This window comes from Syngnathus leptorhynchus, chromosome 14 (genome assembly GCF_054491065.1).
Source record: "Syngnathus leptorhynchus isolate UIUO chromosome 14, UIUO_Slep, whole genome shotgun sequence".
NCBI classification, from domain to species: Eukaryota; Metazoa; Chordata; class Actinopteri; order Syngnathiformes; family Syngnathidae; genus Syngnathus; species Syngnathus leptorhynchus.
In genome coordinates, this window is record NC_141208.1 from 5,217,359 (window position 1) to 5,244,547 (window position 27,189).

At 47.5% G+C, this 27,189-nt stretch overlaps 1 protein-coding gene across 1 annotated transcript in view; it reads left to right on the plus strand.

The window, feature by feature from the left end:
* LOC147046175 (zinc finger protein 521-like) overlaps positions 1–27,189 on the plus strand; it is a 74,162-nt gene that overhangs the window by 12,108 nt on the left and 34,865 nt on the right. Inside the window, exons 5-7 of the mRNA XM_085930290.1 lie at positions 575–778; positions 18,685–22,178; positions 22,266–22,350. Coding sequence (XP_085786416.1) covers positions 575–778; positions 18,685–22,178; positions 22,266–22,350 — 3,783 coding nt within the window. The remainder of the gene's footprint in view (positions 1–574; positions 779–18,684; positions 22,179–22,265; positions 22,351–27,189) is intronic.

Consider the following 27,189-nt stretch of genomic DNA (forward strand, 5'->3'; position numbering starts at 1 on the left):
CACACACACACACACACACACACACACGCGGAGACGTCACATTTGTGTGTATCGGTAGTGTTGTGGCCTGCAACGTCTCCTTAATATGTTTTGTCTCCTGACTATTGCAGTCCACAACTACAGGACTGCCTGCTATTTATTTGATTTTTTTTTTTTGGTCCAGTCCAGTCCAGCCCAAAAGCTGTAGTCCACAATTTATTAACTACACTTATTCCCATCAGTCTGCTTTCATATACTGAAGTTTTGCTTGGGTGAAGCAGGGCAAACGCGGCATAAAACCATTTCTAATAACAGAAGTGTGTGTGTGTGTGTGTGTGTGTGTGTGTGTGTGTGTGTGTGTACATGTGTGTGTCTTTCACCTGCCCTACAATTTTGCAATGGCGCAAGTGGTTGAGTTACAGAGGTCCAAAGTGAACCTGCATTTTTATTAAACTTTTTATTATTGTTTTTTTTATTTTTTATTAAATCCAAGCTTCGGAAAAGCTAGTTTATTGCCGCCCAAAGGATGTTGGTGAGTCACCCGTTTTTCTTTTCCCTTCCTCTCTGACTGTGTCATTTCCCCGTGGCTCTCCAGATCCAGAGTGCGCCCCCGAGAGGGCGTCGGAGGACGCGGAGAGCGGGCGTCTGAGGAAGAAGAGGCTGCTCTCTCCCGAGGAAGTCGAGGAGGGAGAGGAGGAGGACGAGGAGCCGGCGCCGCACAGCTGCGACAGCTGCCGGCAGGTGTTCGAGTCGCTGAGCGATCTCACCGAACACAAGATTAATCAATGCCAGCTGACAGGTAAACAACGTTCAGCCCACCGCGCCTGCCCGCCACTCTGCCACTCACTTTCTCACCCTCGCCGGAGAATACGGCATCGCCGCGTTGCGTTGAGGGGGAGCGCCGCCCACGCCAGACTGCCACTTTGGCTCGGCCTGGCGCACATTAGTCATGTTTGCCGTACATCCATACTTACAGATGTGGCGTACAAATAGGCTGTCCTCACGCTACTTGACTGCAAGCTAATGACAGCGCAATAAATACGACTTATCGTACCTTACACGTTTTAATTGTACCCATCTCTGGTACCGTGGAATTAAAGCTGACCAATTCATTCAATTCATTTCATATCCAATTCAATTTGAGTTGAACGAACTGTTGTAACGTCCCCAAAATTCCGTCTTATAGAGGTGAGGCCAGAGAACGGCAGGAGTCCCTCCCGATTCTAGCGCCCATAAAGGAAGGCTGCCATTGGCAGTGTGTGTCATTGACCTGTTGATGGATGAATGCTGCTAAAAATACTCTGACAAGGGGGCCGGGAGAACTAATGATGTGGTTTGAAGGTTTTTCTGGGTACGTGTGTGTGTCTTCCTCCCATGCCCGGACATGCTGTCCTCCTTTGCACACCCGACGTTCTGTCACCGTGCTTTTTTAAAATCGAGTGGCCATAATCTATTTTGCCAACTAAATCGTTCGAATTCCTCCCAAATATTTTTTGGCCCAACATAGTGTAATATACTGCGTATGTATTTTGGAGAACTGAACTTGACTTTTATTGCCGTCACTGGTGTCAGCCTATGTGATTGAATCATCAAGTAAAATATATTTCTATAAATTTGCATAGAAGCCCAAAATATAATATATACACTTACAAACAAGAAACGACTACTCAATAATCTTGGAAATTATCGTATAACGTGCACATCGGTCGCATCTGACGTTCAAACCGAAGCGACACTGCCCCTGCTGGTGGCACGCAAGTAGCACAGCTCACTTTGCCTCACCCGAGACTTCAAACTGAATTTCTTAAGGATGGATAAATACATTCGAGCAATCCCGCAACTCTTTGCTGCTGCGTCTGCTCGATGCTTCCAAATTGTATTCCAGTTGGGAAGTCTTGTAATGAATCATGAATGATTTGTGTTGTCTGTGCTATTTTTAACATTTTGGAAGAGGCAGTACTGAAGTAAAGGTTCCTGACCTATTTTTTTTTATCCAGTCATCCACTTTCTGGGGCGCTTGTCCGGATAGCTACAGCGACGAGTGACAATGCAAGCGTGCGGATTCATTTGTTCCTTCCGTTGGCACACACTCGTGTGCATTATTATGGCAGGCGTGCGCATGCACGTGCTTGTTGGCCTCGGGTGTGCGCATTTGTAAAGAGCGAGGAGCCACTGTGAAAAATCAAAGCACGCTTGGCTTTCACCGCCAGCCAAGAGAAGCCTTTCAGCGGAACGTATCAGCGCTGAACCTTCTTTAACACGGTTGTCCTTCTAATCCAGTTTCATCCGTCTAACTCTTGATTTGCCTGTTTGGGAACATCAAGACACAAAGGGCATTATTTAAGAGGCGGCGGGGGCTGGAATTAAAATTCTCTTTGCTGTAATTAGACTTATTTTGCGGCGAAATAGTCGGCGCTGTTGTGAGAGTCGGAGATGTGATCCCAAGCTTTTATGTCGGGCGCCGGTTGTACTTTGTGGTCACGACTGACTCGGCCATATTCTTCATCTAATGAAGCCGGGCTTTTTTTAAATGTCAATCATACGGACAAATAACTCTTAATTGCTCGATGCTGGAAGGGGGAAAAAAAAAACTGAGTTTAGATAAGATCCCCCCTTAGAAAGCAAAACAAAAGATTCTAATTGCCATCAGGGCATTGTGATTGTGCAGAAACACTCGATTAGTATTCAAACAACAGTGGCAGAAAAAAAAAAAATAGAAACTTCGAGATGGCATACTAAATACTGCTCCGTGTGTGTGTGTGTAGTTTTGTGTCTGTGTCGAGTCAGAAATATGGGAGGAGATTTCCTTTGCGGCGTTATGTAGACATCCATGGCCAATTAATCTGCCTTACATCTAGCTTCCGCTCACAGATGGATGTTTTATTGGAGACATTTTCTAATCAAGAAGCAGCACCTGCGAAAAGATCCACATTTGAAACCTTTTCTTTTTGGGGAAGAAAAATGGACATATTTTGCTTTTTGGATGACACCTTTTATTTCAAATGTTTAAATGTATAGAACGGCAGCTGCTTTCCTACTTATGTTGAGCTGCCCTATGATAACGAACAAACATATAATCATTTATAGTGACTCGGCGTGCAGAAAAATAATCCACGTGCTCAAAACGTCGGGATTGTTTGTCAGCTAGAAACAATAGAGCTCGTACAAAGCAAACACATGCAAAGTTGTTCCGCTTATATATTCAACGTCATGAATCCATTTTGCTTGCTTGAGTGACAGAAAACTCAGAAAGTAGTCCAAAGCGCATGCGGGCCACGCCCGAGAAAGAAAAAGATGTTACATGTCACCACGATCAATGGCGACCATTGTCTCCCCCCCCCCGGCCGGTCGGCCGGCCCCCACCCCGTCTGGCGGAGGTATAACACCTTTCGGTGCACTTAAGCCATGACCACTGCAGTGCGCTAAGGGAGCGCGCGGCTATGGATTGCTTTCTGTCCCAGATGCAATCGGCGCTATCGATCGCGCTAATGCTGGACTGCAGAGGAAGGCGAGAGGCTGCCGGAGGGGGGAGCGAGCAAGGGAGGGAGAGGGGAGGGGAGGAAAGGGAGAAGGAGAGCGAGTGCTGCAGGAATGCGTCCCCTGGGGACCGGCCGGGCCGGCTGGGGCAGGGCTTCAGGAATGCTCCCCCGGAGATCACAAATGAAGGCTACGGGCACGGCTGCAAGAATGCTCCTCTGGAGAGTTGGGGTGGGACTGCAGGAATGCCCCCCCCCCCGCTCTCCTCCTAACCAGAGCACCCTTTCAACTTCAGGGGCTCCGAAGGGAGGCGAGGGGGAGGCGGGGTGGCCCCCGTGGCTCCAGGATGGCTGCGGCTCAGATTTCCATGTGGGGATCAGCATCCTGCCGCCTTGGGGAAGAGACGAGAGGCCGGAGGCTTTTTTTTTTTTTCCGCAGGGCTCGCCAAAACAACACTTCACCATCGCTTTTGTCTCTCACGAGGAAGTGAAGTTTTTTTTAAAGGCAAACTAGGAAACCGAAATAAGATTTCAGGCTCTAAAAGTTGAATTCCAAATGGGCAGGCACATCTGTAGCTATTTGAACGACACATTGGGCCATTCTTTCATTACGACTCCCCGGAGCAACACCTTTCCTTGTGTCCTTACCCCCTTCTCCCAGCCCCTCCCCTCCTCTGGAGAGATCGGCGCCCGGCTATTTTAACCCTCTGCGAGATGACCTTTTTAATAAGTGTCTTTCTCTGTTTTCCTGCCAGCTACTGTGCGAGCAAACAGAGCATGTCTTCTGCTTCCCCCAGATAAAGGAATCAATCAGAAAAGGGTGCGACGCAGAAGCAGAGAGAGATAACTGGGCCACGTATGGATTTATATTATGTAGATTTCTCTCCCCTTCTTCCCCGTAGACGCTTGCGCTCGGCTTCAATAAAGCGCATCTCGGATTTATGAGAGAAGGCAACGCTAACGCTCCAAACAATAACATCCTGGGCAATGTGATGGAAACGGCGCCGACATGTTTGTAATATGCCATCTGATGGCGAACGTTCACGAAAGCTGCCATACATGCTTTCCTCCGGTTTAGATCAAGCTTTTGGGTCGGCCACATGGAAAACATTTAGTAACATCACGCCGAGCGAGCGAGCGACTATGGGCTGGCAGCCGGGCCGTGTTTTGCAACACTTTCCTGCAGGATCCCATTAGCCGTACTCTGTAACTTTCTGCATTGATCCAACATCTACGATGCCAAGAAGATCGGGCCGAGGCTATATTTGCTTCAAAATGAGACAACGACGAGAGCGAGACCCGATTAGCTCTGCAGCTTGTGGCGTGCCGGTACACAAGGATTTGCCGAGACAGTCGCTGGGTCGGTCACTTTGGGTTGGGGTCCTGTCTGCCCACGCCAGGTTGGGAGGGAGGAAGGAAAAAGACGAAGGGGAGCTTTCAAGTGGCAGGCTTTGGCTCTCGGTGCGCCCGTGGCGCTAACATTAACAGGAGCGTCATTAGGAATTCAAAGCATATGCCCTCACGAGAGCGCCCCTCTTTCTCTCTGCCTGCCGTGCGCCCGCCCGCCCGCCGTCGCCGCCGCCGCACACATTATGCACCGTATAAAGTATTTATCGGCCTTTGTCAGACGAAAGCCGCGTATCCTCTTGAAAAACAATCGCAATGAGAACGGAGAGCCTCGACTCGTACGACCGAGCCCGACGGCGACTCTACCTCATCGTCCTCGCCGCTTTTATTCGGAGCTGTATCTGCTCGGAGCGCTCGCTCACGCACACGTGCGGCAGGAGCGGCACCTGCGTGCATCGGCTTGGAGCGTCCTTTAGCGCCCCGCAGGCTTCACCCGACCTCCTTCGCGTAGGGTCGTACGTGGATGGCAACAACTCACAAAGCAACCTTTGCTAGCTACTGCGTTTGCCATGGAACCTTGTTGATAGACTTTTTTTTATTTTTTATGATTCTTTATGTATCGCAATTTACTCTTTACCCCGGTAACAACTAGTTGTGTCTTGTTGGAGGTCTTTGAATGTTTTGGTTGGTTTTTGATTGGCGGTATAGCAAGCGGAAATGTCTAGTGGCCCGACTGGATCCTGTTTCAACTCCCAAAAAGTTCATAAAAGTTTGCATGGAAATGTAGCACGCATTGATCCATCCCCATAGGCTTGTTTTTCCTTCAATGGCATCTATGCCAAAGCTGCCCGTAATGGGAGGAGAGGAAAAAGGGAAACGAAGGGCAGTGGAAAGAGTGACCATTCCGACAGGTTTATGTCTCCCGGGGGGAATGGCGGCTGAGGTTTTAATGCTGCATAGAGCAGAGCCAGCTGTGACGGCATCCTGCTCGCCTTTGGGAAATTTTTGGGTCGATGGTGGACTCAACATTTCCCTTCTCCTCCACCTCTCCCTGGGGTCCATGTTTTTGTTGGCCGGGCTGTAGCGCTCGGGTGGGGGCCCGCTGCCGGGGGAGCGGCCACTCCTAAACTTCAGGATACGGAGAGCCGAGCCACCCACAAGGTCTGGGATTCTCAAATATCGTGTGAGGCCAACCCATTGGAGCGCTAATTGCTTGTTCAGACTGGAACGTGGCGTTTGCAAATGGACGTCGTTGAGGTTCTCTTGAGTTTGTCGCCGTAATGTTAAGAGCGGCGCGCAGTGGTGGCCGAGAAGGGAAAGGTCATCTAATCTATTCCACCTGCAAGCAAGCGACCCCGGTGATCGTTTCCGAGCAGTCGATGGATCGATCGGAGAGCCTCTCTGAAGAGAGAGTGGCGGCAACTCGCCCAAAGTCAACTTGTTGCTCCTCTCTGCGACAAAAGCAGACAATTGAGTTGACTATTCATAAAAAGCCATTCGCTAAAAAATGCCGGGTTGTTTTCCGAACCCACTCGCTGGGTAGCTTTGGATTTGCACCAGATTGTTCACAATTTTGGTGGACCGCCAAGCTTTGTTGAACATATCCCACCAATAAAGTCAACAGAATGAAAAAGGCACTGTGATTGTATTTTAATCCAAGGACCTGATTATTCGGGCCTCCCATTGGCCGTTCATTCCTCTTCACGCGGCGCCCGTGTGGGTTGTTATCACCCAATCAGACGTGGGAATGCATTCCAGAGAGCGCGCCTTGGTTTGCATGCTGGAAATCCTGCGAGCCTTCCTTCTCTGCGGACCCGCCGGCGGAATGCCTAATTCCAAAGTAAACTGATTGCTCTCCGCAACCAGATTAAGGCTGTGATGATGTTAGCCAAATGAGATCGCTGCTCGGATGCTCGCTGCAAGATGACTGATCAGCATGTTAAGGTTGGAGGATAGGATGGAAGGGGTGCTCCAAATGCAAAGCGTGCCACTGATTGTGTGTGTGTGTGTGTGTGTGTGTGTGTGTGCAGCGTGGGGGTGAGCAGGAATGCAATTTGCCTCTTACCTCAGGCGACTGGACTCTAAAGCCAGTAAATATGCAAACAAGCTGAGCCTGGACATCAATACCAAGACCCTGGATGATTACTAATCTCCGGCGTAGAAGTAGATTGAGATGTGCTCAGCATGGCCATCCATTTTACTGAAACAACAACTTGGTTGGAGTTAAGTACGAGTAACTGTTGAGTAACTTTTGATTTATATTTTGAGTATTGCATATCACTTTCTTCACCTTTTTTTGTTGATTGCCCCACCCCCCCCTCCCCTACCTTGATTGCGCCGCAATTAGAAACACAAGTGTCCTCGTTGGAGCTTAGCAGTCCAAGACCCTGTCAAGCTACAAGGAAAGGAGGAAGGACAGACAAGGGAGTTGTCTATGGCCCTCGGTGCAGTGCCTGAGGGTGAACTACGTGTGGAGGATAGTTAGTGCGGCGAGCAAGAGTTTGCGGGTGAATCTGTTCGTTTTCGGGAGACTCGCAGTGCATTTGCATTAGCACCTTGAGGCGACGCTTGGAAAATGAAAAAAAAAAAAAAAGACCTTGACATAAAAATGCAGCCTAAAGTTAGATCTTTCTTCAATGTTTTATTCCACTTTGCAGGATGAATACATACGTACGTGTAGGAACAGTTACTTGTCCGTGTCTGTTGATATGCGGTCACTCGTCGACGTATTGAAAGAAAAAACTGGGTGGAGAAGTCAATGAAGGCTGGCTGAGTGAATGGCAACGCAAGATGGCGGTTTCACTTCTCGCTTACAGTCATGGTCCTTGCAGAACAACTACTGCCGCTGCAAATTGAGCACTGAGAGATGTTTCTAATGGCCCTCTTCACTTCCATATGAATCCACGCATCATCGTCTATGTAGTATATTTGTGTACGGAGAAGCATGCGTGGGAATTGATTAGGCCCGGAGAAGGTCATCCAACCAATCATCTCACTGGTCCTTGGATTTGATTACAGTATGCGCACGGCTGGCTAAACTGGCTCTCTAGCAAGGAAGCATCCATCTCTTGGGCCATCAATCTCCCGTCCGTCCCCTCCTGTTCATTTACCGCACCGACCGTTTATTTCCTTCTCACCCGTGGCCAAAGGGCCGGGTCTCCTTTGCGGCCCCGATCATCTCCTCCTATTTCCTGTGCCATTTATTTTCCCCGCCACTTGAGCGAGTGGCTTCTCAAGGTGGGAGCCCCCCCCACCCCGATCCCGTTTCGTCTTTAAGGCTCCTTTTGTGTTACGTTTCTCCGACGGCGGTCCGGAAGGCGCTGTTTACTCACCGTCCGAGCTCACGCCTCTGTCTTTGTTTTATTCTGTGCGAGTCTCCTCCCTCCCTGCCTCCTTCTCTTCCTCCCTCCCTCCCTCCCTCCCTCCCTCCCTCCCTCTATCCTGTCATGGCTCCTCAGTATTCCGCTGCCGTCTTGTGCGGAGTGATTTTGCCCAGACACGTCTGGCTCCGGGTAAAGTGCGGTCCCCGGAGAGCGTGTGCCGCATCCCCTTAGGTTGCCGGCACCATGAATACATTATGATCCCCATTTCCATCCTGTTGCCACGGCAGCACTTTTGGAAGCCGCAGGGCGATTAGGACGAGCGCTGTCGATATAACCTGATAAGAGTCTGTTGCGGGAGCTGCTGGCCCTTTTTTCGTCGTCATTTGTAGCATGTTTCGGGTTGACGCGGGCTAATGAATGTCATTCTTAACCGTCGTCATCCCGCCATCCTCCGATTCCAGACTAATCGATGGAAACATCGATAGGGTCAAAATAGGTCAAAATAGGTCAAATTTGACCCAAACAGTATAAACGGCGTGAAGTAGAGGGAGAGGTTTTTTTTTATGACGTTGACCATGTGACTTCCTTCCTTCCTTCCTTCCTTCCTTCCTTCCTTCCTTCCTTCCTTCCTTCCTTCCTTCCTTCCTTCCTTCCTTCCTTCCTTCCTTCCTTCCTTCCTTCCTTCCTTCCTTCCTTCCTTCCTTCCATCCATCCATCCATCCATCCATCCATCCATCCATCCATCCATCCATCTTCCTTCCTTCCTTCTGAAATATTCTGCACTGACTGCTTTCTTCACGATGTGAGCAACTCTCTTACCTCTCATATTAACCTACCCCCCCTCCCGCCACCCCCCCCCCCTCCCTTTCCTCCCCTCTTCCTGTTCTTTTGCGTGAGGGTGGGTGGGAGACTCTGTGCGCATGATGTATAAAACATGGTGCCTCAGGTAGAGGATGTTGGCGAGGAAGCCATGTCCCCCCTCCTCTAAATGGCCGGCCGTGTGCACGCGCCTAACACTTCACTGAGCAATCTGTCAACATGTCAGCAACACATGTTTTGTAAAAAGCCTCTGGTGGGAGCCAGGGGAGGAAAAGGAGGAGGAGGAGAAAAAGCACTCCTGCCAGACCAGAGAGGAAATGCTTTTTTTTCTTCTCCATGCAGTGGATTTTCTATTGCTGGTGCTCAATCCCATGGGGGCCACCGTCTACACACACACACATATGTCTGTACTTCAGATATTTGAGCTAGGGTAGTGGTTTGGGGGTGGGGGGGCTCTAGGGGTTTCACCACAAACCACCCCCACTTTTTTTTTTCTAGAGCATCTGAAATTGTGAAGGTATATTGTGGCAGGTCCCCAAGCGGACTTTTCTAATACCTGAGTTTCTGGAAATTACCCTGGGCCTCCTCGAGGGAGGGCTTTATCCACACCAGGAAAGGGGAGCACAGATCAGTAGGGAGGTGACTTAATGCTCGACTGAAATAAAATATTTTTTCTCCCTTCTATTGGAACTTCCTTCCTTCACTCCTTTCACCTCTCGTCGTCTAGTTTCCGCCTCTTGACGGGCCTCGATTTTAATAAAGTTTCATAGGATCCCGCCTACAGCTGCCGACAGCTCCGCAAATACCCCGGTGTGTTCCTCTTTTGTCGAGCTTTTTTGTTATGTGCACACGCGCAAATGTGATTGCTGCCTTTTGCTTTTTCTCTCCACTGCCCTCCTGTCTTGCTTCCCTCTCTGCATTTTGTCTTCATCTCGCACCCCCCCCCCCCCCCTCGGCGAGTTGTCTCCCACTTCAACACGCACACACGCGTTGAAAATGCGCACAGAGTCAAACTCTGTCACATGTGGTTGCGCTTATTGTTTGCGCTGTCTCTCCCCCCTACCACCAATGTATTCCCTTTTGTATTCTTCATGTTTTGTTGTATTGTGAAGAAATGCAGATAGAATACAAACAGTTTGCCCCGAGTTAACCCTTTGTGCAGCTCGCATTGAAAAACTTGGCAAGTCAAAATAATACACATAATCTTGCCAAGTCAATTTCCATGACCTAAAAAAAAAAGACATACAATGCTACAATAATTCTACGCAATTTGATTAGTTAGTGTCTTTATAAATGTTAGAATACAGTGTGCGGGGATTACGAGAATAATCTGTCTGCGACCGAGCTCGTAACTAAATGATATGGAATCAATTTTCCCTATTAAATTAAATTTAAATACCCTCCAAGAACACTGCCATTTATATTTTAAAAATAACACTTCACGGCATCAAGACAAATTGACAAAATGGATCAACGAAACATATTTCTCACTCTACATCATAAATTAACAAGAAATACAGGCATAGTGTGTCTATCTTGAGCAACCACTACGTTTTTTTTTTCTTCCTCCACGCTATCCAATGATAATAAATCTTCATTTATAAACTAAAAAAAAAAAAGGTTCTCCTTGTACCAAATACCTCCCCCCTTCTGTTGGTAAATAATTAAACGGTCTGCTTCCTAGTGCAGGTCTTAATAGGGACTCTGCGTTACTGCGGTCGGTGGTGACTAAGCGAGGCAGGGCAGGCTGGCTCAGCAGCGAAACGGAGGGATTTGGCCTACAAGAGGGCTCCCTTCGAAAAAGGCCAACATTAATTAGACCCTATAGGATAAAGGTTAGCTGAGGTTGCCAGAGGCCGAGTTGAGGGCTGCTTTCATGTGTGGCCAATCTTAATAGAAAGTGTCGTGTGGGCTCAAAGAAATAGCTCATTTTCTCATGTGTTTCACTTATTTATCCCTGATGTTATTATTCGTTATTAGCAGGTTTTTTTTTTTTTGATATGATGGTGTTGTCAGAATGTTTGTGTTCTATTAATTAAAAAAAAAAAGGCTGTGAATATTTGCTAGGCTAAACTTTCGAAGTCAAAAAGCAAACAAACCATCGCTATATAATTATAGTCGCCGATGAAACGGCAAACGATGTCTTAAGTCCTTTCCCGCCGGCTTTTGCTATTTCTAGCTAAAATGTAGCAATTTGACAAACAAAAAATGCACTTGAGCTTAAAATTTGAGCCCAAACATCTTGGTGACCAAAATTCCATGTTGACGCAAAAACCTAAATTGAACTAATTGTCAATTTTATGATGTTAACATGGCTGCCTGCAAGGCCATTGAACTATAAATACCGACGTTGGCCTTTGCCAGCGTCTTCTTTTAACATTCTCGCGTATAAAGGCCAAGGCAGAGTGCTCACTCAGCTCTAGAGAATTCCATATTTAGAAAGCCACATTTCTTTTTTGTCTCGTCGCATTACAATAACAGAGTTCTAGCATTTTCTGAAGGAGCAACATTTTTGTTCCTTGTGCATTTTAGCTCCTAAAACTAAACCACTAAACAGCTTAGCCAAACTCCAACCGGATACTCGCCCAGGCTGCATCATGACATACAAATTGAAAAAGAATTGTTTCACTTTACAAAAAGAAATACAATTTGAGAAGACGCTGAAAACGCCACCTGACCGATGGCGTTCCCCACCGTTGGTTTGACAATGTCCCTTGCTGATTCATCGGCATATTTACACAGCAAATTTAATTAAAGGTCACCCTAGTTGTAAAATTCAGATAGCAACTTGAGCACCCGTGCCAATTTTATTGCCTCCTCACTGTATATTAAGGATTTGGGAAAAGGCAGAGGAAGGAAGATCAGCCTTTTGTCTTCTACGACTAAAAGTTTTGCCCTTTAGCAAAGTTTTGTTTGATCTTTTTCTGCTGATGAATAGCTCAACAAGAATAAATCAATTTGCAGTGATAGATGAATAAGTAAAAAAAAAAAAAAATGCCCCGTAGTCATTCGCTCGCTTGTATTCCACGATGATGATGCGTGTCGGCATGTATTTTTTGCGGCGCTTATTAGGATCAGGCTACAATGCAAGAGGGCAGGCGGAAAAAAAAAAAAAAGCAAACCCTGAAATCTGTCAGCCATTTGTGCTCACATACTCTACACACATGGCGGGAGTCTTCTGGCACGCTTTAGTGGGCCCAGGGAAGTGCTGGTCCAGGGTCTGTTTGCTTCTCCAGGGAGCATCCGCACACAACCACCCGCCAACCTCCTCACCCCCTCCCCTCCCTGTGCAGTCTGTGGACACAGTGTGAGGTGACAAGGTTGCACAAAAACAAAAAAGAAGAAGAAATAAAAAAAAAAAAACAACACGAGCATGTCCGTAGGAGTCTCCTCAAAGATGAGGAGACTCATCACAGTGGTAATTGTGTCGAGTGAGAGATCAGACGAATTATTGGGAAAAGCGGGAAAATCTCGCCGTGGCTTTTGTTACTTTGCCGTTTGCGTCGCTTTCCACATTGATCCACCCTTCCATCTGTCCGCTTTTTTGCTCGCGTCCCGTCTTCTTCTGCCGCCGCCGCTGCTGCTTGCTTGGAAGTTGGATTCAAGAGCGCAGAGAGGAGCCTTCTGGCTGGCGCAGAGAGGAGAGATGACGCTGTTTATTCATCTGGAGGGTATTAGAGGCATGATTAAGGAGAGGAGGGAGCAGCCAGGCCGATGCTACGTCTGAATCGCTCGACGGGATTCGGGCCAAAAAAAAAAAAAAAAAAATAGAAGAATGACTGGAAAAGAACTTGTGAAATTTTATTCTCTCCGGAAAAAGAAATATGTCTGTCTCGAGCTAATTATTAATAAATGCAGGTTCTCTTGGACCTTGGAGAGGTGTCCGTGCTGTAGTCAGTGAGGTTTAAGAAATCTTGACATTTAAGACAGGGATGCATGAAAATACATCGTCTTGCTTGAGCAGATTCTTTTTTTTTTTTTCTTTTTTTCTGAATATGTGTGTGTGTGTGTTTGTTGTTCTCCTCCCGCTCCGCTCTCCGTGTTTTTGTCTCCCTCCCGGCCTGTCTCCTGTTGTACTACCACTGACAAGCATGGACGCCTTTGAGGAGATATCAAATAGAACCTCTGTGTATTAATCAGGGGAAAAAACACAAGTCACAGGTCAAGAAGCAAGGGAAAGGCGTTTTCTTTCTGTGTGCGGTTGCTCAAGCCAAAATGCACATTTTTTTTTTTTTTTAACAGACCTTAGTAGAGGACTCCACACAACGAGGAAATGTGTGCTCGCAGCAGAGCAAACAGTCCATCAAATCTCCCTCAACAATGAGCAAACTCCTCCCCAAATCTGCCGTAATACCAAAACGGACCAGATTGGTGATACATGGCATCTCCAGTAATAGTCGTCGAAGAATCAATTAAAGGCTAACTTTATTTTCTGAGTAGATTGGGCAGAAAAAAAAAATCATTCGTAACACACACCACAATTGCTTGAGAAAATATTTAATGGAGAACATTTTAAAAAGTTGAGCTCAGTCAGGAAACTTGTTTAAAGAAGTGGCCGTACAATAAGTCAGCATATTTTAAACGGATGCATAAGTCATATTCACCCAAACAAGTTCAAAAAGAGAAGTGCACACAATAAGCAGACATTAGCGGAAGCACATAGAAAGGATTCCTGGTTCTTGCATCTGATCTGCCGCAGTGTTGAGGGAACAACACATACACACAGTCCCGTCCTCCCTTAGAGCCAGTGCAGTGAGGCGGGCGGGCGATGGAGGGGTCATGCTGTGGGACAGATTGTCATCCTGCTCTCTCCCCCTGCGAGACTCACTGTGGCCACTGGACAAGCCAAGACCTGCAGGACAGCCTTCTTCCTGTTTGCGCTTATGCTTCAACCTCTTCTCACTCTCTCACAAGACTAGATCAGCTTAGACTGCCAGCAAAATCTGACAAAAAATCTTTCCAAATCATGGTTTACAAATTGAGAATCTTCTATTTATAGTTTGGTTTGAGACATTCCCTCACCATCTCGCTAGCTAGGATTGATTTATGGACGGAGAAGCTAGGGCAGAAGGACTAACTTACGAACATCTAGCTGACTAACTGATTAGCTGGCAAAATAACGTTGCAGATTTTTTTGGGGTTCCATATTGTCCTTAATATTTTTTCCGTTTCCTAATACACTTGTATTTTTGCTATTGGCACGCCAGCCTATAATTTGTTCGTATTTAAAATGGCATTTTTGTCATACGGTTCCTTACAAGAACCGTATAAGTAAATATTCCACTTGTTCTTCATCTCAGTTACTGTCTGGAAATCTTTGTGTGTCAGGGCCATGTCTTTCACACAGTATGTAATCCATTTGTCACACTGTCTCGCTATCACAGGCCAACCACAAAGAAAAAAAACAGTAAATGATGACCGTCTGCCCTACTTTTCCTCAACTCTGGCCTTCCATTTGTCTAACTTTCTCGGGGTGCCACTGGAGCACTGTGATTTCTGGGACAGTGACCAAGTGTGCCTGTCTGAGCTGGGGGACGTAGCTAATGTGGACAAAGTAGTTGACGCTTTGCCGCTTTTCCCCGGGGTGGGAGGCGGGGCCGGCGTAATGGATGCCCACACCCTCGCTGAATGAACTTTAAGATTTAAGCATGCCGATAAAACCACAAGAACTCGGGTTTTATGTCTCGGGCCTCTTGAGATAATGCAAAAATTCATAACGCCGCATCCTCAATTCAATCTTAAGTGACGCTGTCACATGACGTGCAGCTATTTGGGTATCAGAAAATGTAAAGTGCTGAGATGACACATGCGGTTGTCTCGCGGGGAAATAATCATAATGTTTGTAAAAACGAAAAGACGTCGTGTGTGAATATGAAGGAAGGTCACGGTGTTACATCAGACAAGTTGTCAGCTTTTTGTTTATTCAATGAGTCCCCCATTCCCCCGTGTGCCAACAAATACGCTCACGCTCAAAACACATTTTTTTATGACAAGCATAACACACAAAGATGTGGTTTACAAGAGCTTTGGACTGGAGTCCAGCACACCTCCAAAGTGTTGTCCCGCCAACCAATTGCAGTGGCGATGAAAAGCCCAAAATGACCAGCGCCATATGTGGATGAATTAATGTCACGCTCTCTTCAAATTATACCCGTGTATTTTTGTAAGAGCCAAATATATTAATAGCGGACATAAATCAAAAGGGATCCTCTGGGTTTTCGAGTCCCAAAATGGCAGCCGACCTGTTCCCAGATTTAAGGGCTTTATTTGAACAGGAGTATTTACTCTGGGAAAGGTTACTATGAATGAACACAGAGGAAGCGTGGAGCACAAAGAACACTTCAGTCTGCTACGAGAAACCTCCAGACATGTGTGCGGTATAAAAAAAAAAATACATGGTATATAGGACTTGTGTAAATAGAAGAGTTTTTTTTTTTAATATAGTGCTCATGCATGTGGAACCTGATGAAATTGACTCACTCAATTCCTGCATTCAGCTTTTGTGGGTTCGCTGTTTTCTGCGTGGGCTATATTTTCTGTTCGTAGCACCTTATCTTTTTCTCGGAAATTAACAGTGCTAAAAAATAATAAAAAAATAGACCCGTTTATTGAGACGGTGCCTTATAGTCCAAAAAATACGGCATATGAAGAATACAAATATGAGTTGCTCGGCTTGCCAGGTCACAATCTTTGCCCCTCGGTGGACTAGCGATTGCCTTTCCAGTTGCTGTCATGCGGAAAGGTCTAAGATCTCATCTCCCCAGCTCATGTCAAACGATGGCACAATCCCGACGGCCGGCCAGCCTTGTTTTGGTTCACATAGGAGACATTGAACAGAGTGTCGGCATTGCCACAACTCCCGGAGAGGGACAGGCCTTAAGATGGAGGTCTTCCTCCCAGGATGTGACAGGCTGTTGGCTGAAGGATGCTCAGGAAGGCCTTGGCAGTTCAACAAAGACAGCCCTTCAGCTGCAGGGTGTAGTTTTTCAGGCCCCAGCATCCCCTTTGGCAGCAGCACAGAGAGCGCTGGCGTGCACAGGCCCCCGGCTCGAGAGACCGGGAAGTAAGGCCCCCTTCTTTTATTTACTCAGGCTGCTGCTGCTGAGGCCTGGGCATTTCTTGTCAGGGTGAAGAAGGGGAAAAAAACAAGGCTGTCTCTCTCTCTCTCTCTCTCTCTCTCTCTCTCTCTTTCCTCTGCCGCTCTCCTGAGGAAGGATTGAGCTTTCATCCACGCTTGTTCACATACTTGTTTTGGCCATTGGACTTCTGACTCTGTTTTTTTTTTGTGTATGTGTGGGAGAGAGCGAGAGAATGAACCTGCACACGCGCCAGGGAAAAAAAAAATCTTGTTGTTATTGTCCTGCCACTAAAACAAAGAACTAAGTCGCTGTGTCTTTACAGCGGTAGAACCTTTTCAGCCGCGAGGGATTTTCTATCCTTAATAAATCATATACACACGGTGCAGGTTCAAAGCTCTTTTCCTTGGACTTTGATTACATTTTGTTTCCCATAATGGAAACAGAAACAATCCGTTGCACACAAAAAATTGTTGCCGTCGTGTTTTTCCCTGTAATAGTTTAATATTCTTGACTATTTGACGGCTTGGTCCAGTTTGAATTCTTTTATGCTTTTTAGTTTTCACACCTCAAAGTTGTTTTTGAGGCAGATGTTTGGATAAATATCCAGCTGATGCTTTTCTGAACTGAACCTGTGAGTGTTCAATTTTAGTGGCAATTTTTCCTCTCTGAATATTTTTTATTTAACCCGAACTGTTACTCGACTATTATCTGCTCATTTATCGTCTTTGCTGGAGAACCACAGGATTTTTTTTTTTATCAGATTGATGTTTATGTGTCCTTGGAGTAACGGCACTAAATAAATAATTGACATCAAGCAAATAAGCAAACAATGGAAGGACAGCTTGACGGTGTCCCAAGGCAAAGGCTTCTTCATTTCGGAGCGTCAACTTCCATTTAACCTCGTGCCATACGGGCCCATTTGTTTGTTTGTTTTATTGCGTTGTCTTCACGCCAATACGTTTGACTGCGAGGCATCGGCCGGGGTCATTCTTCATGGCAGAACCCGCCCCCTCTGTGGAGGAGGGCCTCGCTCTGAGTCACACACCCAAAGAGCCGAGCTAGCTTTGCACCTTGAGAGAGATGCCGAGAGTGGGCGCCTCGCCAGCGGGGGGGAAGGCATCGGGGAGGGCCGCGGTGTGGAGGTGGACTCCTCTCAACCACGGCGGGGAGGAGGCGTCCTCCTCCGACCGCATCTGTTTCCTGAAGATAGGCCCTGATGGGGCGCGAGTGTTCCGAGAGGGCACGATATCCCGATGAAGGGCAGATCACCCCGTAAAAACAACAACAGCGAGGGGAGGAGGAGGAGACCCTCGGATTTGTCAGGTTGGCTCCCGCGACCAGCTTTTCCTTCACCACCCCCTCCTACCTTCATAAATCTTTGCCGTTTCCTTTTGTTTTTCCATTTCTCAGTTTTGCCCTTTGGACTTGTTTTTTTTTTCTGAAGGGGTTGGGATGACACATTTTTATTTAGCTAAGGAAGTGGAGAGTACTTGGAATTGGACGGCAGGAAGAAGTGGCCCGTAACCTTTTGAACTTGTGGAAGTGCTGTTTTTCAGTCAGTTTTCAAGGCGTAGGAACGTCAGCACATTTGCGTATCGGGTGAGGGCCAAGTATTTGGAACACGTATGGGAGCGGTCGTGTTGTCGTGTTTCACTACACCTGCTCGGCCTTGAATAAGTGAGGCTACGCATGCAGGGATTTACAAAAGCTAAATTCCAAAGCAACAGATGCTAACAATGAAGTCGTTTTAGCCAGTCAGAAAACGCCTTTTGTGTTCAGGGTCGCGTGATGCTGGAGTTGACTTTGGGTGAAAGGCGGACTGCATCCAGAAACTGTTCACACATCCATACAAAGACAAACAACCATTCACACCCCCAAGAACTCCAATATGGCTCCCGCTCGCTAAATTGGATCAAAGTAACATTTTGCGATTGGAACCTTTTTGGCGTGTCATTAGACAGACGCTCTTGCTGGCTCCCTGGTGTCGCGTCCCTTGTTTGCCTCCTCTGCGACGCACAAATTCTCGCCTCGCAGCTTTGCATGCTGATAAATATGTTAATAACGTTCATTCCGTAATCGGATATGTATTGAGTGATGCTCGGCACATTCAACTTTTCATTCAGATCATTTGTCTGGCGGCGGAGGCTTCCTAAAGGCTACGTATGGCTGCCGTTGAAATTGCACATTTCATCTTCTCCCCCATCCCAGCCAATGTCGTATCTGTATTTTTCTCGTGTGTTTCATCCAGCTTTAAAGTTGTTTCAAGGGCTCCTGCTTTTTTTTTTTTTTTTTTTACATTTGTTTTATAGTCTTTTAGCTGTTCAGAAATAATGGAAATGTTCTAATTTACCTCATGCCAGGCTTCCACCCACTGTCTTGCTTTGGTTTTAAATGTCAGAGAGATTGTGTAATGAGTCACAGTGGGCTAAGCCATTACATGGCCACATACAAGGTTAATTGTGCTAAAAGTATTCTTCTTATTATCATCTCTAATTATACTTTCAATTGTGTGTTTTATTGTAACTTTTTTTTTTTGGTAACACCTTGTTCAATTTGTATTTAAACTTCAAAATAATTCACACCTACTTGCGATTAATACGATGGACGAGAAGATAGTGACACAAATGAATGGCCTCTTGGCTTTTTCTGTTTCCCTTCCAGACGGCGCAGATATAGAAGACGACCCGTCCTGTTCTTGGCCGGCTTCATCTCCTTCCAGTAAGGATCAGACGTCTCCGGGACACTGCGAGGACTATGATTTTGGAGAAGACGAAGGTGGGCCAGGCCTGCCGTACCCGTGCCAATTCTGCAACAAGTCGTTCAGCCGCCTGAGCTTCCTGAAACGTCACGAGCAGAGCCACGGCGACAAGCTCCCGTTCAGCTGCACCTTCTGCAGCCGTCTGTTCAAGCACAAGCGCAGCCGCGATCGCCACGTCAAGCTGCACACCGGCGACAAGAAGTACCACTGCGGCGAATGCGACTCGGCCTTCTCTCGCAGCGACCACCTGAAAATCCACATGAAAACTCATGCCTCCAACAAACCGCACAAGTGCCCCGTGTGTCGTCGAGGCTTCCTCTCCTCCAGCTCGCTGCACGGCCACATGCAAGTGCACGAAAGGGGCAAAGAGGGCCGAGCGGACGACTGGAAGCTGAAAGAGACGCGCAAGTGCGGACGCTGCGAGGAAGGCTTCGACGTCCCCGAAGACCTTCAGAGGCACATCGCCGAGTGCCACCCCGAGTGCTCGCCGTCAGAGGACGGAGGCCTGGGGGCCACCCTCCAGTGCATCTACTGCCACGAGCCCTTCGGCGACGAAGGCGCCCTTCTGAGCCACATCGACCGGGCCCACGGCCGGGACGGCAAAAGCCACTCCTGCGCCGTCTGCTCCGAGCACTTTTTGTCCGTGGAAGACCTTTACGCTCACATGGACGTCCACCAGCTTCCCGAATCCAGTAACCATAGTAACAGCCCTTCTTTGCTGACCGTGGGCTACACTTCCGTCTCCAGCACCACTCCTGACTCCAACCTCTCTGTCGACAGCTCCACCATGGTGGAGACAGCGCCGCCTGTCCCCAAGACTCGGGGTAGGAGGAAGCGGGCCGCTCACAACGCCTCGGACGTTGGCGGGCGAGCGGCCAAACAGCCAAAGGTTTCTTACACTTGCATGTACTGCAACAAACAAGTGTTCTCCAGTTTGGCCGTGCTTCAGATTCACCTCCGGACCATGCATCTGGACAAGCCGGAGCAGGCCCACACCTGCCAGTTTTGCCTGGAGGTCCTGCCCTCCTTGTTAAATCTGAACGAACATCTAAAGCAGGTCCACAACGCCGAGGGCCACGCGGCCCTGCTGGTCGGCTTGTCCGACTCGCTCCTTCAGTGCAACTTCTGCCCCGAGATACTGAGTGACCTCAACACCCTGCAGGAGCATATCCGCTGTTCCCATGGCTTTCCCAGTCCCGTGGCCAAGGAGAGCAACGCCTTCTTCTGCCCCCAGTGCTTCATGGGTTTCCTGACAGAGACCACCTTGGAAGAGCACGTCCGTCAGACTCACTGCGACAGTGGCAGCCTGCGTTTTGACTCTCCTTTGGCCGTCACCCCCAAGGAGCCCATTGTGGAGGTATACTCCTGCTCGTACTGCACCAACTCACCCATCTTCAACAGTGTCCTGAAGCTCAACAAGCACATCAAGGAGAATCACAAGAACATTCCCCTTGCTCTCAACTACATCAATAATGGCAAGAAGACGTTGCACGCTCTCAGCCCCTCCTCTCCAATAACCGTAGAACAAGCGTCCATGCTCAAGCAAGGCGGATCCGCCGGGCGCTCGTCGGGAGAGTTCATATGTAACCAGTGCGGGGCCAAGTATACCAACTTAGATCTTTTCCAGACCCACCTGAAGACTCACCTTGATGGCCTGCAGCCACAACTCACCTGCCCGCAGTGCAACAAAGAGTTCCCGAACCAAGAATCCCTGCTGAAGCACGTCACCGTTCACTTCACCATCACCTCCACCTATTACATCTGCGAGAGTTGTGACAAGCAGTTCACGTCGGTGGATGACCTGCAGAAGCACCTGCTGGACATGCACACCTTTGTGTTCTTTCGTTGCACTCTGTGTCAGGAGGTGTTTGACTCCAAGGTGTCCACTCAACTCCACTTAGCCGTGAAGCACAGCAACGAGAAGAAGGTATACCGCTGTACCTCCTGCAACTGGGACTTCAGGCACGAGACCGACCTGCAATTGCACGTCAAACACAGCCACCTGGAAAACCAAGGTCGCGCCCACCGTTGCATCTTCTGCGGGGAGTCGTTCGGGACGGAGGTGGAGCTGCAGTGTCATATCACCACCCACAGCAAGAAATACAACTGCCGCTTTTGCAGCAAGGCTTTCCACGCCATCGTGCTACTGGAGAAGCATTTGCGGGAGAAGCATTGCGTGTTTGAGGGCAAGGCGCAGAACTGCGGCGCCAACGGCTCCGCCGCAGTCGGCGGGGCGGACGGTCACCCGAAAGATGAGGCCGAGCTGCAAGGTCTCCTGACTAATAGCCACGGTACGGGCACCACGGGAGGACCCACGCTGGAGTCCCAGAACAGCCACGATGGGAGCGAGGAAGAGGTGGAGACTGCGGAGCCCATGTACAGTTGTGACATCTGCGGCGCCTCCTACACTATGGAGTCGCTTCTCACCAACCACCAGCTGAGGGATCACAACATTCGCCCCGGCGAGAGCGCCATGATGAAAAGGAAAGCCGACATGATCAAGGGCAACCACAAGTGCAACGTTTGCTCTCGCACTTTCTTCTCCGAAGCCGGTCTGAGGGAACATATGCAGACCCACCTTGGGCCCGTCAAGCACTACATGTGCCCCATCTGCGGGGAGCGTTTCCCCTCTTTGCTCACCCTGACCGAACACAAGGTCACCCACAGCAAAAGTCTAGACACGGGCAGCTGCCGCATCTGTAAGATGCCTCTTCATAGCGAGGAAGATTTTCTGGAGCACTGTCAGATGCACCCGGACCTGAGGAATTCCTTGACGGGTTTCCGATGCGTGGTATGCATGCAGACGGTTACGTCCACATTGGAGCTCAAGATCCACGGGACTTTCCACATGCAAAAAACGGGGACCATGTCCGCGAACCAATCCATTGTGCGCGCCAATGCCCTCGCTCACAACCAGCAGCTACATCACGTCCAAAAACCGTTCAAGTGCGCCTCCTGCCTGAAAGATTTTCGTTCTAAGCAGGATCTGGTCAAGCTGGACATCAACGGCCTGCCTTACGGACTTTGCGCGTCGTGCGTGGTCAACGCCGGGTCCAAGAGCTCCAGTCCGACCATGAACGGAGGCAGGCAACAGCAGCAACAGGGGGGCGCCGCCACTCCGGCGCCAAACACCGCCCAATGGATCCAGGGAGAGAGACTCAGCCCAGGCGAGGGCAAAGGCAAAGCCGTCTCCTCCTCGTCCTCGTCCTCTTCGACGTCCTCGACGGCGGCTACAAAGACGCGGTGCTCGAGCTGCAACGTCAAGTTTGAGTCCGAGGTGGAATTGCATAACCACGTCCAGGCGGTGCATGCAGGGGACGGCGGCGGCGGCGGCGGACAGCTCAAGACACCGCAGATGTCCCCAATGCCCAGATCCAGTCCGTCGCAAACTGAGGAGGTAGCGTGGCTCCTTCTGTCAGTCGTTATATTCTTTTGTGTGTTTTAATGTCGACGATGAGTTTTGTAATATTGCTTTTATTTACAGAAGAAGACGTACCAGTGCATCAAATGTCAGATGGTGTTCTACAGCGAATGGGACATCCAAGTTCATGTGGCCAACCATATGCTCGGTAGGAGACCTTTTTTTTGTTTGTTTGTTTCTTGGCGTGTCCCTGCATGAGCTATCAAAATGTATTCACTGTTGTCAATTTCCAAGGTACTTCTATAGTACGGAGAGACCGTGATCAATATGCTCCATTTAGAAATGATAGTTGTGATTTTGTAGCTAACATGAATCAAACTTGAGCACATCATCCATTGAAACATTCAAATTAAAAAGAACATCATTTCATCATTTTTGAGGATAAATCACATAGTGTGAAAAATCTAATAAAATATTTGACCCTGTCTCATTTAGGCTCACAAGTTTCCGGATCACATCACAAACTAGGTGGAATTACTTGAATATTTTAACGTCATCCCCAAGTGTTGTGCATCCATAAACATAAGCAAGTCATCTTAATTTCCCCATGCATGTGAATGATCAAAATGTTGTGAGCATGCTTATGGAGCCTGCTGAAATGTTGATTCAAATATTGATTCAAAGTTGGAAGAAAATATCTTGACACTATGTAGATACTTTATATGTGTGTGTCTGTATGTATTTATATATATACTATGTATATATATTTATATACATACTATATATGTCCATATATATATCAATAGATTAATTAATTAATCTGTTGATGACGTTATCATTTTGTCAAATAATCAGAATAAAAACTAGAAAATACCAAAACATAAATTATGATTCCGATATTAACAACGCTGCAAATGACCCTGAATCTATTTTGACAACAAACTACCACATCCACACTCCTCGCCCCAAACATTTCGGCCGGCTTTGTGTGTCATCTGTATGCAGGCAGAAGCATTTGTAAAGACAAAACAATTGAGAAACATTTTTTTTTCTCCCCCCCTCCTGGCCTGCAGTAAGTAGGTATCTGAATTCTGGTCTCACGTTCCTTTATTCATTCATTTATTCAGCTCGTTTGGCGGCTCTTTCATTACACTGCATTATCTGTTGTCTTCAGTGGGGGAGCGAGTCATTGATCTGGAACCAAACCGCCTCTCTGTTTGGGACACGCTTCTAGGCGCAGGTGAATTTAAACACGGTGGGCAATTCTATCAGGACCGCTAGGCAATTCTATCAGGGGCCCACTGTTTGTGCATAAACAATCAGAAGCATGTGATTTGTGATTTTGATGCCGCGGAGCATATGCAAAAGAAGAGAGATGAGCCCAGAGTGTAGGTGTGTGTTTTGTATTCATCTTTGCAATCTGCTCACCCACTATTCTTCGGGGGGCGCATAATACAGTACCGTGCCAGCATTAGTCCTTTCTGTTGCAAAGGCGGGCACGGAGCACACTGGGAGGGTACAAAACAAAGCCCCCTACCGGTTACTTTATGTCTTTCAGCGGCGCTGGCGCACAGCTTCCCCCCCCCGTAATAGTGGAATTCGGGCAGCTTAAGATAACAGGGGGATGGCTGATTGTCTGATGTCTTACTCCTCTGATATGCCGTCGCTTTGTATTCTGCATGATTGCGTCAGACTTTTCAAAAGACTGGCTGGTTGCTGGATGGATGCGTTTGCTTGACCATTTGTGAAATGCGGAAAAGTGCCTTAGATCAAAAACAGAGAGAGGAAGGAAAGGGAAATGCGTCACGACGTGACCACCTGCACGACTTTTTGGAGATAGCCGACATAAGTAGTGTCTCCAACTTTTTACCTTGACAAAAAAAAAAAAACATGCATCGACTACGTAATTGTCTGATTTAATCGGCGCCTCGATTACCTGATCGCATCTCAGTTACTATTTCAATCAGTTACAGGATTGAAGATAGCAGTCACGACCAGGTTGGCGAAAGCTAAATTGTCGGAGTAAAACGTTAGCATCACATAGAATGAGAGTTGAATCCCATCCAGTCCTATAATCACTGCAAAACTAGTCTGGGCCAAAAACGCAGTGAAAAAAAAAAATACTCATTTGGAAAAGCTCTAAATACCTTCTCTGGTGTAAAAAAAAAAAAAAAAAGGACACTTTCTCTCTTTAATGGCCATCTGCACCGGAGAGGGAAAACAGGGGGGCCGGGGTCATCGGCGCTCAGCTGTCAGCGTTATTAGCGTAGGTAATGGAGCAGACGCTGGATTCATAAGGGTGTTGTTTTCATCCATGGCCCGTTCCTCTACGGTGTCACTTCACACTGATAACTCTATATATAGTTGCTCCGAGCGCGGCCCTCGCTACGCAACCGCAGCGCTAATGTACGCAACAACGTAACGGAAGTCCACGCGTCCATATGATCTGCCTTTGTAATGTGAGCGGCACTCCAAAACGCCGTCTCCTTGCCACTCGGATGCTCACGCATAAAGTGACCGTCTATTCGAGATGTCGGGATAAAAAAAAAAGAAATGTATGTGAGGTGGCAGTGCACCACGGCGTCTTAAGCTGGAGGTCGCTGCCCGCCCGGGCCCAGATGGATCAGCGCACATTTGCCGTACAGCTGGCCGCTCTGCTTGGGGACCTGGTGGGAGACTCCTTTGGAGGGAGGAAGGGAGGGAGGAAAAAAATGATATCGCCACCATCCGAGGAGCAATTTAATAGCAGGCCAGAAGACAGCTGGCCACTCTTTAGAGTTTTTTGGCATGGCACCGCTCGCAGAATCGAGGGTGTCCAATTTTTCTCCAGAGACTGGCAGATTTATAGTGCTTTCAGCTGCCGCCGCCGTCACCGTATAATCTTTTATATTTCGGTATAATTCGGATAGGAAACCTCACAATATCTCCATGTGGGGAAAATGGAAGAGTGGAACATACTGTACTCTACTCAAAAGCACTGCTGGACTTCCAAGTCAATGCATCCCCCCCCCCCTCATCAAAATAATTTGCTCCAGGCCTCATTTACCTTCAGGCCTTAAAGTAATATTTCAACTTTTAGAAGGTATGTGCCATAACAAAGTAATAAAATACAATTAAGTGCAACTGTGTGCATGGGATAGCGTGTGTTAAATTCATCAGGATTATTTTTTGGACAGGTAATAAATTATTACCATAGAACACTGCAATAATGTTTCATGTCGAGTCAAAAGGCAAAGAATAAAAGTATGTTTTTCCCCGAATTGTGTCACCCGCAGTCTAAATCCAGTTGCACTTGAACGATGCACTGAAATCTCAAGTCATTTGAATTTTGTGTCTCATCTTCGGCTCAGCAGTGAAGGTCCCAATGTAGTTTTTTTGGTGATGTTTTACCAGGACGTTTGGAGGTCTTTCAATGACACAAAAGCCCGCTCGGGGTTTTATCAGCACGCCAGGACGAAGCCCCGTTGCTTTACTTTGACCCCGCTGTAAACTTTGACATTTGGAGCCTCACGTGGGGGGGTCGCTTGTGCTCCATTTATCGTACTGTTTCAAATGTCGCTCCGTGCTGGCTGGATCTTAAAAGGGGAAAAAGGCTTTTTCTATTAATCTCTGTAAAATCACTCCATTTGGTCTGAAGGACACCTGTAAATAAAACAAACAGCATCCTAGCAAAGTTTTTGTGACTGTAGTATCGGGGGGGGGGGGGGGACAGGGGGAGGGTCACCTCTACAATTTTGCTGGGCTGGTGACAGCGGTGAGCTTGGAGCCAAGTTGGGGAGGAGCCTTCTTCCTGCACAGTGCGACCCGGGCGTAAGAGGGTGGGCACCGAGCAAAGGGGTGGGATGCTTTGGGGGACAGAGAGGGGAAAGGCACATTTGCTGTACAGCTGGCCGCTCAGTGGGAAGCGGCCACTGTGGGCTCCCTCGTTTTTATGTTTCCACTTTGGTTTGCGTGATATTCTTCCATTCCTAATGGATGACGCGGAGCTTGTTTTTGTTTTGTGCTCAAGACATCGATTATTTATATTATATTATATTATATTATATTATATTATATTATATTATACAACAACAAAAATTCTGAATCTGTACTGGAATATTCCTCCCTAACAAAATCAAGCTAAAAAAAAAAAAACTTTATGAAAATGTCCTCCTCAGGAAATTGGCCGTTAAATAGTTCAAGCAATGTCGTGACTGCCCTGTCTGTCCATTTTGAATGTTTGATTCTCATTTCAGCTCATATTTACTTGAAATGTTTCCAGTTGAATGAAATAGGTACAACATAAGAGCTAGATAAAAGTAGAAAATGATTCTTGAAAGTCGATGACTGCTAGGAACGCGGCAAATCGATTGATGACGTCTGACGGGACGAGTTGATTTGTTTCTAGAACATGCACACACGTCATGGACAAACAAACACTCCTGGTTGGACTCCACGTTGGAGGCTAGAACGCAAGAAGTCAATAGATCAGGAATTGAACGCCATCAATGTAATCGTAATAAAGAGGTGAAAAACCTCTCGGAGCTTCGGGCTGGAACAAAAGAAACCGCCGCGCGTGCTGCATAGCGAGTGTGATATCTGCCCGCTTTTATTAATTGGTGATTAATAACACCTCTCTGTTCGTTAGCGCAGTCACCTCCCGCGCAGCCAAGTGTGCTGCCGCTAATATGCAATTATGTGCACCTTACCGCTTGTTACATTACACCGCTAGCTGACTAATGTTGCATCCATGAGGAGAATTGAAAGCAAAATGAACTTGGGGGGGGCGGATGGAAAAAAAAAAGTGCTGGCAATACAATTCTCAGCTTAATTCAGTCGAGCTTGGAATCAAAGGAAAGTTTCATGCAGCAAGTTGTGCAGACTTTTTGATGTTCTTTTTTTTTTTGTTGTGAAGCAAAGATAATTGACATCACCGCAGGGATGCGCCTTCGCTAGGCCAGACAAGCGGGGTCTGATGTGGTCCTTATCTATTGATTTTTTTTTTTTCCCTGACATTTCCGCACACCTCACAGAATGGGCCAACATGTGAGAAAATATCGGATTTTCT